A 13264-nucleotide genomic window follows, 5' to 3' on the forward strand; every position below is an offset into this window, starting at 1 on the left:
TTCTTTCTAGATAAATAATAAATAAATGTTGTAAAAATTCTTTGATTGGTTTTAAAGAAAAATCTTTTAATTCCCAGCCAACAAAATTTTACTAGAAAATAGAAATGTTACCCATTACGAACAAAACATAAACGCACAAGGTTAAAAACAATAATGCCATGTTTGATTCAGGAGAATGGCAAAGCCCTTCCATCCCCATGCAACACGCCACACTGACTCGAGCGTTTGATTCATTGAGTTGGTCATTTCATGGAATCATCATTCAAGCATATCTGTCGCTTTGTTTGTTGTTTCATTCAATTGAAAAAGTTAAAAATATCAAATATCGTAGTCTTGACACATCATACCTCTTCAATACTTGAGTTATGACTGATACTATCTCTATAGTAAAAAGTAAGGCCGTCGATATTGAATGGGTAGCTTAACTCTTGAACCAGTCAAGTTATGTGTATCCTTTAAATGTCACTGAGTTCAAGTGCCAATAATGGTGTAAGCAATTTACTATATTATAGTTGTTTTGCTACATTGCAGTATGGAGTATGTTAGTGCCAATTTTATCTCTTTGCTACAACGTCGATTGCAACGAGTGGCATAGCTCGCAGCAGGATAAAAATTGCTGATTGACATATAATTTACCAAACTTTGAGTTTTTGTTTGATGGATATCAAAGTGTGTCTATTGCCCATTTATGAAGCTTAGAAATGTAGGAATCAAACCAAGTAAGGATCAAATCAATAACTTTCAGCACAATTCAAAGTAGAAGTTCGAATTATAGCAAGAGTTTAACATTAAGGAAATTTCTACCATTATGAAGATAATTGAAGACCTTTATATATGACTATTTATGTAAAATAAGTGATCGTAACTTAACAAGTCTTTTTAACTCTTATATATTGACAACTTGTTTAGATTGGTTGTATGACTGAGAGAACACTTGTTCATATAAAAATTGTTTCATTGAGTGCAAAATTGAAGGTAAACTGAAGTGTCACTCAGTTTACATCCAAAGTTTCAAGGAAAAAGTCTTAAAGAGAGAGTGATCTTGTTTAGCGTATATGAATGAGGATAAATCACAACTTGTACTTATTGAAGTTTAATGGATTAACTCTTCAAATAAGTCCTCATAAACATAGGAAGTTTTGGAATTGTGTAAACAAAGTTTTGTTCCCATAGGAATTTATTTCCTTTTTTAACGCTTTTGAGTTTTAATTAAGGTTGTTTGAATTGGATTGGACTGGACTTGGAACTGGTTGGGATATCGGTTTGGAGAAGGGCATTGAACCAGTTGACTTAGGAACTGATATTAATCGATTGAACCAAGAAAAAAATTGATTGAACAGGGTGGTTGAACCATATTTTTAATATTTATGATTTTTTATGAGCTATTTAATATAATAGAACGGACTAATTAAACTAATCAGATTAATCGAATTAACAAACTAATGATTTGACTCATGGACAAATCCAATTTTTTGGGGGGATTAAATTGTATATCTTTATGATAATAAAAATTCAATTTCACCATTTTAATAGCCTATATCTTTATAATTTTTAAAAGATTAAATCAATTTTTATCATTCTTAAGGGGTTAAATTGTAATTTTACCATTACTAATTTAAAATTTTATAAATGATAAAAGAGTCTAAATGAATTTTTTTTAAAGGATACTAGACCCCTACCAACTCTCTTAGCCTCGCCACTCATCTAACCGATTTGATCATTGATCCAATTCTGAAAACTCTGGTATTCATTTAAAAAGAGGGCAAAAGATTATTTTTTTCAATAAAAAAACTCACTTGAGTTATTGTGGCAAGCGTCAGATCCATTATCTCAAGTAATTGCTCACCACTTGCATTAACTTTGTAATCATTAGATGCCAAAAGGAAAAAAAAATATAATTGATATTGCTAATCCAACATGTATATCACACCTATCTATAATCATCAATTTATTTATACAATTCCCGTAGAAATTAATTAAAAAATAAACAATATGACGTCATTCTACCTATATGGGAAACCTGCAGTTGATATTTTATGTTACCATTTTCATTTTCAATGCAAAAGTTTAAAATGTGATATTAGTCCTTGTAATTATCCAAAATTTAAGATTTAGTCATTTTAAAAGTTAAAAATTCAACCTCCTATATTCTCATCATTTTTTTCAATTATATGCAATGTCATATGAGGGTAGTTTAATTGACATGTGAAGTTAGTAAATATTGACAAAAAATACTAACAACATTAATGATTGGCTTGAGATTTTAAATCAGAAAAGTAAAAGGATTTAATTTTTAACTTTTTAAGTATAGGGACTAAATTTCAAAATTTTAACTTATTAAAAAATATATGTTTTGAAACTTATTATTTTAAATTAGAAAAATTAAATTAAAGCATAAACTCTCTAATAAGATAGATGGTAAAAGTTGATTATGGAGCATTAGTTTTAGATAAGTCTCCACTCTCCACTTGAAGAAAAATAGAGATTCATCACTTCCCCCAAATCTTATATATTTTAGCAACAAATTAGATACCACAAACATCACATTAAAATTAATGTGTTATTTGATAAATTGTTGAAAAGTTGTGGAAAATTAAGTACTAAATTTAGATAGGTGCCTTTAATGTAACAATACGATAGATTTTTCTACGAAAAAATTTAGGTACTAAATTAAAAAAAAGTAAAAATTATATTTAGAAATGTAACCTAAATGGGTAAAATATTTTTACCTCAAATAAACGCACCCTAAATGTACTTAGAAATGTATACCCTGGCTGAATGTAATACTAGCAGTAGCAGAATCTATACACTAGCAGAATGTGTTTAGTGGCGAAGGAGTTTTAGGATTCTGGCTTTCTTCTCCCTTGCAAAATTGCCACTATCCTATTGAGCTGCCTCACACATTCTGTCCCATTTTTGTCGAAGGGAATCGTTGAGCATTGGGAATTTCGAAATTGGGGCGAGCCTATGATTGCATTCCAGTCATTTCAAATCTCTTCTATAGCATCCAAGACGTTGTTCTCTTCTTCTATTCGTCCCATTGTGATCCTACAAGTGATGATGAAGCTTGAGTTGCTAATTCCCAAATTGGTGCTTGTGGTGCTGCACTTGATGATACCGGAGCTGCAGTTGGTGCTGACACCCGTGATAGCGAAAACAATTATTGTGCAGTTGTACGCGGATCAACTAATTTCTTCTAGTCCCAGTTGTAGTCTCTTCCTTCTAGTTCTTCCCTCTTATGAGAATGAGTCTATTTACAGCATTGGTAAACAATGTCCTGTGCGGAATTCTATTTAAAAACCCGAAAATTTATGGAAATTAACAGGTTAATATATATATATATATTGTTTAACCTGGCACTTGGTATGGAAATAGAAATCAATCACCATGCGTCATCTAGATTACCTTCAGATACGGTCTTGTATAAGCATTGCAATCCCTACAAGTAAATTCAAAGTAACAATCAGCATCTGATACTGAAGCCTGTAATTTATAATCAAGAACATATGTAGAGTAAGTATATTGAATGGTGACTCACACACCACACATGCACATATAAGATAAACTACGAATTAATAAGAGTAAATTAACAATAGAACTTCGTAAGCAATGCAACCAGATATTTTCGTAACAGATTGTGTGCAAGTAAATTAGGCCCCTGGTACAATCAACTATAACTCTAGAGACCTTAAGCCTCTAAATGATACCAACATATACTAAAATTTGGCATAGGGATAAGCCAATTGCATTTTCCATTTGATGCTTTTGGATTGGACATCTAGCAAAAGGCTAGGGAGTGGTTAGATTCATTGATGGTCTTCTCACCGATTTGGGGGTAGAGGATACTCTAAAAAGAAAATTATAGAGATGTTAGAGTTGTGTAACCCGAATCTTTGTTAAAGAAATAATACGGACTATGTTGCACAAATAGAATCCGTATAGAGCTACACTTCCTCTATTTAATTTTGATTGGAATAAGGTTTTTAGCCTTTAAATAGATGTAGTCGGAACTCCTCTTGTATCATTCGATTTTCAGCACTGGCGAATTTTCTTCTCCTCTACCCATGATTTTTTCCTGAAAGGGTTTTCACGTAAAATTTGTATGTTTTATTTTTCTTTCTTATTGCTTTGTGGTCGTTTTATATTGTCATTATCAACGTTTAATTTTACAAGAGGAATTCTCGAAAATTACAGAAAGACTAATTTATAATCAAGAAAACCTAATTAATTCTTTATACTCAATAGAACTTAAGGTGATCTTTAATTGAACGGTGACCCACACCCCACACATGCAAATACATAGGATGAACTAAGAATCAATAAGAGTAAATCAGCAATAGTACTCCATAACCAATGCTACCAGATATTTCCACACATGCAAATACATAGGATGAATTACCATGTTGATGTCATGTCAACAAAGTTACAAATGTTAATATTTTCATCTATTTTGGAGTAATTTGACAAACAATACGAGTATAAAGACTAAAAAAGATGAAAAAATAAATGGAGGGTTAAAATGAATTTTTTATAAAATTAAAAGGGTCAAATAATTCATTATCTCTAGTTTTATTTGCATCATATTTAAGTAACCTTGGAAAGATAATGCAAAGCTGAATTAAAGGCAAAGGAACATAAAGCATCTTTAATAGTAATCCTTACAAATCCATTAACAATAAAAATAATTAACTAATAGAAGATTGATTGAATAATTAATATTCTAAAACATGATTAAGGTTTGCTTCAGTGTTTCCATTAATTGGAACAATATGGACCATATATAGATTAATATCTGTGCACCATATTATGATTAATATCTGTGCAGCATATATAGATACACACATTGAGTATAACCACATGTCTCATCCATTTTATGAACGAGATGATATTCAAATAAAAACCTCTAAATAATATTGACTCTAAATTGAAATTTGGTCCAAATATTTGAAAAAAATTAACATCCACTTTTTCTAACTACTTATTGATTATGTATCATATTTATTATAATTCATTAAAAGAATATTATTGAGAGAGAGTGTGAGATTATGGCATTTCTAAGTGTGAATCATTTGTAGAATATAAAGAGTGAAATATTTGCAAGTGGCGTTTGCACAAAAGTTATAACATTTGAGATGCAATAAGTGAACGAAGCACTCGTTTGGGTACTTTAAATTATGAATTCTAGTTAGGCAAAGAGAACATTTTGCCCTACAATGGGGAAGAACTTTAATTGATGGGATATTGATTCTGCCAAATTTAGCTGTGTAATGAACCTACCCATTTACTTTTCTTCTACATTTTTCCCCCCAAAAAATTACAGACTAATAATAGAAGGAATCAAGAACATGATGAATGGAAGAAGTAGGTTGTTTGTCAGCTCGAGCAAAAAGAATAATGTTATTCGTAAAGAAAACGTAAGGGCCCGATCTAAAACATGTTAAAGGCAATCATTTCTTTTGAGCGCATGCTTGTTGGATCAAATGACTGAGGTATTCCGTGCATAATATAAAGATGTATGGGAGAGCAAGTTGTCTTGTCGGAGTCCACGGGATGATTGGAAACTTGCGAGTTTGCCTCCATTAACAAGCACAAACATGGAAGTTCAACAAATATAACTTAGGATGAGTTTGATTCAATTATCAGGGAATTTAAAGAAAGCATGAATTATCTTGACGAAGTCCCATTCAAGTCGGTCAAATTTTTTTTCCAGATCAAGCTTCATGGCCATGAAGCCTTGTTTACCCTTTTTAGATCATAATGAGTGGATCATTTCTTGAACAATGACAACATTATCAGAGGCCTATCGTTCCAGAATAAAGCTTGTTTGGAGATGAGACTAGCTAATAGACCTAAATTGATTGATGGACGAAGTTTCAAGGCATTTTGGAATAAACATTTAAGTCCCCAGAAATTAAAACTTTAGATAATAATTTCACGTACCCGTAAATAGAAGAGTAATACATTTCAGCATATTCGGACCTCACGTCTTCTTACATTGACAACTATGCCCATACTAATCACTTAAGACTCAATCAATTATTTCTAACATAATTATAACATAAATAATAATGATACTTACACGATATAAATATATTAAATGGAAGGCAAATAAATTATTGGTACATTATGACATCGTCAATGCCGGTGGTGTCATGTCAAGCAAGGCGATTAGTTCAATAGGGAAGGTGATGTAAATACCATTACAACCAATAACATAATGTATGATTAACATTTATTTAATGTAACATATTATATGAATCAAGTATGCTAAAAAATTGTATAAAAAAAGTTGCTAAAAATTTAAAAAAATGATATTTTCTGGGATTGGAATTAATATTATAGAGATATATATAAGATTCAATTAAAATGTATGTGCACTTATATTACTAAATTCAATAATTAATTTGTTAAATTATTAATGGTTTACAAATTTAAAAATATAACTAATCCACTTACATTAATTTACACATTTTCATAATTTTTATATGATTAATTTTGAGATAAATATCAAATTTACCTTGAATTTTATGTGCAATTTGATATATGAATTTTGATGTAGTATAATTATACATAAGAAACTTTTATTATGTTTTATAAGTACACATGAAACTTTGATTTTGATTCAATTCTACATATTTAAATAAATTCATTCATTTATTTTCATATTAGATTAATATAATTGTTAGTGTATAAACGTCAAATGGTGCTACATTGACAATGTTATTCTTGGTTTATGAAAATGAATAAAATCAAATAAAAATTTATATATAAAATTGTACAAAATTAAAATTGATGTATATAAAATTGTATATTTGATCAATGATACTTATTCATTAATATATTAATAATTCAACCGTTGAATTTTTCAATATTAATATAATTATCATATACGAAAAATTTTGAAACCATTTGATATCTTAATGCTATTTTTATATATTATATACATATATTTGAGGCTAAACTTTTCTTAAAATTTACTCTCTCTCGTATTTTCATCTCATACAAGATCCTTCATAGCTTAGAATTATACTATAGGGTTGGGGGACAGGGGTACATATGTGACATATGTATCTGACTTTTTTTATTAAATTATAGAAACAAAATGGGGGATGTAAAGACAAAAAACCCATCCCTTTTATTCTCCCAAAGTGAGGATTAAACTTGAATTATTTTTGGATGGGGGATTCTGGCATTTGCTTTGGCATAGTGATGGCCACTATTGAGAGCTTTTCTTTAGCATCTTGATTGGCTTCAATATCTCCGATTACTAAGATGGTGCTGCCATTTGGTTGGATACTTTTAACTGGCTCTGGAATCTCCTCTTCTGCCTCCTTGTTTTCTTTGTGCTTTCCCCATAGGACTGAATAAAGTCCTATTACTATCAATATGGCACCTATCACCCTGAAATAAAGTACAAATTTATGTCAACAAAAATAACTATAAAGTGGTGAAAGTATCGTGGAGGTCTTTGTACTATAAGTTAGATTGCATTTTATTTTTTTTATTAAAAAAGAGACAATAGTCTCTCTAAGTTAGATCAAAGAGCAAACTAGTTCTTCTGATAAAAATTTATCTATTTCTACTGTTTAAAACTAGTCACTGTACACCAGCATGAGGTACAAGTGACATGACACATGTTACTGTCTGGTTTTTCCGTCAGCAACAGAAAGAAGCAATTTGTTTTCTGATTTAACGTACAAGGATTAATTTATACTTATTTTTTAAGCTAAAAGAGCAAAATATAATCCGGTTTTCGTACAGAGATTTTCATGATGCTTTTATTATGCACGAAAAGAAGTTAATAGTAAAAAATGAGTGTAAAAGAGAAATTAAAAAAGAAAGCTACCCTCCAAGAAAAATCTTCTCAGCCAGGATGAAAGACCCCATGATTGCAACTATGATCATCATCAAGGGGCTGAAAGCAGTGGCAAATACTGGGCCTCTTTTCTTTATCACCATTCCTTGAACATAGTATGATATGCTTGATGTCACAATCCCCTGAAAGAAAAACACATTAAGATTAAACTTTAAAAGATTATGGCACACCACCTAAGACATGGGTAAAAAATTATATATACATATATATTTGCAAAAAGTTTATATAAATAATATATGCCTCAGTTTTTGCTAAGCTAACACGTAAAATATCGATAAATAAGAATTTTCCACTATATCTAGTGGATATACAAAATCATTACCACTACAAAGCATCACAACAAAAATAGGCTTCAGTTAAATGTGAAAAATTAAAATAATATGGGTTTAAATTTTATTATGTGTATATTTTATTCTTTTCTCAATTGGATTGATAATAGGTTAATTTGTGACATTATCTTGATCAAAATATAAATATATAATAATTAGAGGAGAAGGGAGAGATCTATTACAGCATAGGCAGCAGCAAGCAGGTTCATGTCCCAACCAATTTGCCAAACAGAGGCTTTATGTTCCATCACAAATGTCACTGCAATTGCTTGTAGAGTGCCCACAAAGCACACTAGTGATGTTAATGAAAGTTGATGATCCTTGTATGTCTTCAATGCTTTAGCCTAGTGAAAACATTATACGATGAAATCACCAAAAATAAATAAAACAATGAAAGTTAAAATCAACTTGTTGGTTTGTTTTAAAAAGGGTAAATTATTTTGGTGTTTAAAATTACCTGCAAAACAAAGAGGGAAGCCCAAGCAAAGGTGGCAAGGAGAAGGAGAATGGAGCCTTTGAACCAATCTTTGTCAGTAGTTTCAGTAGTATGAGGAGCATAAGATTGGTTAGTGTGGATATATTTCTTACTCCAAAACAGATCAATAATGGGTCCTTTGTACAATGTCATAAGCATTGCCCCAGCTACTGTCACCATCGTCCCTAATATCTTTGCTTGGCATCTCACTTTCTTTACATCTATCTTCTCCATCCTATATACAAAAAATTCAATGTACTTAGACATTAATCAAAACTTTTGCTACAAACACGAGGGACATCAACACGTCAGATATTATCTCCGGTTAGAGTTTTGGATATTATCTCCGGTTAGAGTTTTGTCTCATGATTCTGCTGAGAAGCTTGACAGGTTTACAGAGTGAAATTATCTAGGAATGCCTGAATGACTGGACTTGATTCCATAACCTATGGCGGTAAAAATATCATAAAGGCCCTTATACTAAGAGTCAGATTGCATTTTATCCCTTTTACTCAAAAAATGAGTAAATTAGTTCCTACATGTTGGATCAAAGAGTAAATTGATCATTTTATTAAAAATTTCATCCATTTCTACTGTTTAAAATCGGTCCCTATATATCAGCATGAGGTGTACATGACATGCCACGTGTCATTGTTTGATTATTCCATCAAGGAGGCCAGTTTTTAACAGTACAAATGGATGAAATTGTTAAGAGAATGGACCGGTTTGCTCTTTGATTTAATGTACAATGACTAATTTATCGAGCTTTTGAGTTGATGGGCAAAATGCAATATAACTCCTAATATAGGGGCTTCTATGATATTTTTACCAACCTATGTCATATAACCATTTATGGTTCATTTATAGCAGAGTCCGGAGACAACCTCCCAACATGAAACAATACCAGACTTGTTGGGCATCAGACACTATCATTATTAATGAGCATATGTATATATCTACCGGAAGATGACAGCCATGATAAACGTCATTGCAGGAAGCACATTGCTCAAAGCACAAGAGAAAGTTGGAGAAGTATATTTCAGCCCAGCATAGTAGAAATTCTGGTCAATCACAGGCCTAAAAAGCAACAACAAAACTTTGCTTAAATTTAAGGTAACAAAGCAAAATTTATGAATAAAAAAGAAAAGAGTCCTAATAAAAACTAACCCCAAAAGAGCCAAGATAAATATTTGCATAAACACTGAGAATGTTATCTTTGGTTGCCCTCTCCTGAAATATGTTGATAAAACATAGCAAAATTCAGTATATATTTGTATGAATTGATCTCAGCTGCCATATATGTTGAATTTGAATGGTGTTTATAAACCTTTCGAAAATCAAAGCAAAGGGAGCTATGACAGCAGTTGCAAAGGCATGACGGTAAACAACCAAGACATAGTGGCTCATGCCTCTGTTAAGTGAAACCTTGGTGATGATGTTCATGCCTGCATACCCAAATTGCAATGAAATCATTGCAAAATAAGGCTTGGAGCTCTCAAGCAAGTTACCACAACATCTCATCTTCTCCATTTTTTATGGAAAAAAGCCAGAAATTGGTAAATAGGGGAGAGTTTGTAAAAGGAAGAGAGACGAAAAAGAAAGAGCTTGAGGAAGTGTTTCTGTTTCTCCCTAAAGGAGAAGTTGGGGGGATTGGACTCATATTTATAATGGTATATTGAGGGGAACACTCCCATGTCTCAAGCATGTGTGGGTGGGAGTGTCAATATGTTATTTTACAGTAAGGAAAATTTATTTGGTAAAGCTTGGTAATGCCAAATATTACCACCTTTTATGCTCAAATATAATTTTCCTTACCTTACTGTTAGAGCTAAAGAAATACAAGAATTTGGCACTAGGATAAGATTGGAATTCTGAAAATTTTAACATCATAAGTTTTGAGTTCGTATATATTTTGGGGTTAAACTATACAATTAGTTATTAAATTATTGGTAAGTTTTTGTTGGTCTCTTAATTAAAAAAAGTTACAATTTGGCTTCGGAACTATTTAAAAGTTTTATTGAAGTCACTAAATTATTCAAAAGTTTTTATTTATGTCACTTAGTTGTTAAATTTTTTTTAAAAGTTCCACTAATGGGCTCCATCAACAATCCGACAATCGGTATGGTAGATCAAAGTAAAAAGCTATTTGAATTTTTGTTCGCAGATTCTTGACATCCAAAACGGTTTCATGAAAAAAATAATTGTAGAAGAGAAGGGGAAAGAGAACTTTTGATTTGTACAAATAATGCGAACAGAGAAAGTCATATAGCATTTTAAATGAAAACTTTTAAATAGTTCAATGACCAAATTATAATTTTTAGTTAAATAATCAAAAAAAAATTTACCCGTAATATAGTGACTAATGGTGTAGCTTACCCTTTTCTTAGCGTGCTTTGTAATAATTTATTATAGTTATTGTTATTTGGATATGTATTTTTTATCTTACAAATTATAATTATGATTGAATATGATGTGTTTTGAGTTAATTTGTAAGAAAAATCGAAGCTTTGAATTATAAAAAATTCAAACATGGAAAATTTTAGGTATAATGACAAATTCAATCCCTAACATTTATCCCTTCTTTTCATTTTAGCCCAATTCTTTTTTTTTAACTCTCAACTTTTAAAATTTAATCAAATTACTTTCTTTTAGATAGAAAAGTTAACCAAACCATTAAAATTTTGATGAAAATGACATGGTAATTTGAGTGGTCATCCATGCGTTGTTAATAAAAATTCCACAGAGTTCAAAAAATTCATAATTTTTTAAAAAGAATTGTCTACATTAACAATAAAGTAAATGTGGATTGCTACATTAATGTCCTTAAAATTTTAACAGTTAGGTCATCTTTTCCATTTAAAAAAAAGTAATTTGACTATGTTAGTGCCAGTTATAATTGCTAGATGCAGCTCCAGTTGCAACTTAAGAAATATCTGACAGGTTATTGTAACTTATCTTATTTGATTGGTATTTTTTGGTCAAAATTATTTGTAACTTTAAGTGATGATCAATTAGAGTTTTTAGCAGTATGATAATTTTCATATTCAGAGTTATGTTAGTATAGGTTTTATAACATTTTCGAGTCTTATACGAGCTTACAAAAGCTTCTTGGCTAACCAAAGGTTGAATTAGGACCAAATTGTAAGGTTCGCAAAATATCAGGTTGATGTCGCAACTTTGGAGGTTCCTCGTCGCAACACAACTCACTGACTAGGTCTCATCGTGACATGATCGTCTGTTTTACAAAAGGTCCAAAATAGCATTAACTTGCATCACCTAAAAGCAATTTTCATTGACAATAACCACTAATTTAGTCAAAATATCTTTCCCGACTGTTCAATTTTAACATATCACATCATTTACATATACATTTATATTACATAACCTTACATTCCATATTAAACACTTATGGCATTATCTAAACATTACCAAATAGGCATAAGCATTCATATATGATCACAAGTACTTCATCTTCTCATATAAACCATTTAAGTGTCAAAATCATTTACACAATCCAACCATTTGACCATTTATAATCCATAAATCTAAGTTCAATTATGGCATGATCATGTAATATGCAAAAACTTACTCGACCTAGGTAAATGTCACATATTAAACAAAAATGAGATTATACAAATATTGTTGAGTCGAGGATTACTGTCCGGATGCTAGATCATGCCTGAAAATTTAAGAGTTACCTATACCTATGCACAGAGAAAATAAATCGTATGTTGAGCAATAAAGCTTAGTGGTATTTCTATAATTCAAGTCAATATAATACAAGCTTCAGTTAATTGTATAAATTCAATTCACATTCTAATGTCAATCAACTCATATACAATTCATACCAAATCTCAATCAACATACCAACATGTATATGCCACAAGTGTACCAAATTTGTCATATGAATTAACCATACAATACCTCGATTAACCAAGCTAAATAAACATATTATACTAACATACCAATACAAATAATGTTTGCATTTCTATTCAATTCTCAACATTTGATCATATCCACATTTCATTTCGGAATCAAATCAATTCATTTGTTATCTTTCCATATTGGCCCTCATGCTTTTTTAATCTGTCCGCATGATCTTTCACATACTATCGATAATCATATATTGCATATATGTACCTATAGTACAATTTCATAAATTAATTCATTTTCATTTTGAACATCCAATTCACAATTTATATCCCCTATTAACCTGACTCGAACTCGTACGGATACAAGGATCTCAACCAACACACCAATTTGACACTTAATGTCTCATCAGAACGTTTGAAGTACATAGGTTGTGCCCAGCGCTCATCGGTATGACTGAAGTAAAAGTTGTGCCTAACATTCATCAGAACGCACAAAGGAAAATGTGCCCAGTGCTCATCGACATATAGTTGAAGTAACCCATACTCAATCTATCCTATGGTATACTAACTATATCTGATTCTGCCCGAACAGTTAATAAGGTAATCAATTTTCCTATTTCATCATATAGTACAATTCATAATCTATCATTCTCAATTCATCATCATTTCACCATTTTAATACATCAAAAAACATGTTTCATTTCAATTCCAT

At 30.8% G+C, this 13264-nt stretch overlaps 1 protein-coding gene across 1 annotated transcript; it reads right to left on the minus strand.

The window, feature by feature from the left end:
- Nucleotides 1-6962: 6962 nt before the first annotated feature.
- LOC108463105 (WAT1-related protein At5g07050-like) lies at nt 6963-10322 on the minus strand. Its single transcript, XM_017763053.2, has 7 exons — nt 10008-10322; nt 9848-9910; nt 9641-9757; nt 8663-8915; nt 8388-8549; nt 7847-7998; nt 6963-7401 (listed from the first exon to the last, which is right to left on the minus strand). The coding sequence occupies exons 1-7, from the start codon at nt 10208-10210 to the stop codon at nt 7167-7169; spliced, it is 1185 nt and encodes a 394-aa protein (XP_017618542.1). The 5' UTR covers nt 10211-10322; the 3' UTR covers nt 6963-7166.
- Nucleotides 10323-13264: the final 2942 nt, after the last annotated feature.

The sequence above is a fragment of the Gossypium arboreum genome, chromosome 13 (assembly GCF_025698485.1).
Source record: "Gossypium arboreum isolate Shixiya-1 chromosome 13, ASM2569848v2, whole genome shotgun sequence".
Classification (NCBI taxonomy): domain Eukaryota; kingdom Viridiplantae; phylum Streptophyta; class Magnoliopsida; order Malvales; family Malvaceae; genus Gossypium; species Gossypium arboreum.

Excerpts from the sequence above, each read along its gene's own strand:
- LOC108463105 (XM_017763053.2), bottom strand. The coding sequence starts at position 10,210 with ATGGAGAAGATGAGATGTTGTGGTAACTTGCTTGAGAGCTCCAAGCCT. Across the intron at positions 8,550-8,662 it reads CTTCCCTCTTTGTTTTGCAG|GCTAAAGCATTGAAGACATA; the intron begins GTAATTTTAAAC and ends TGTTTTCACTAG. Across the intron at positions 7,402-7,846 it reads GAGAAGATTTTTCTTGGAGG|GGTGATAGGTGCCATATTGA; the intron begins GTAGCTTTCTTT and ends ACTTTATTTCAG.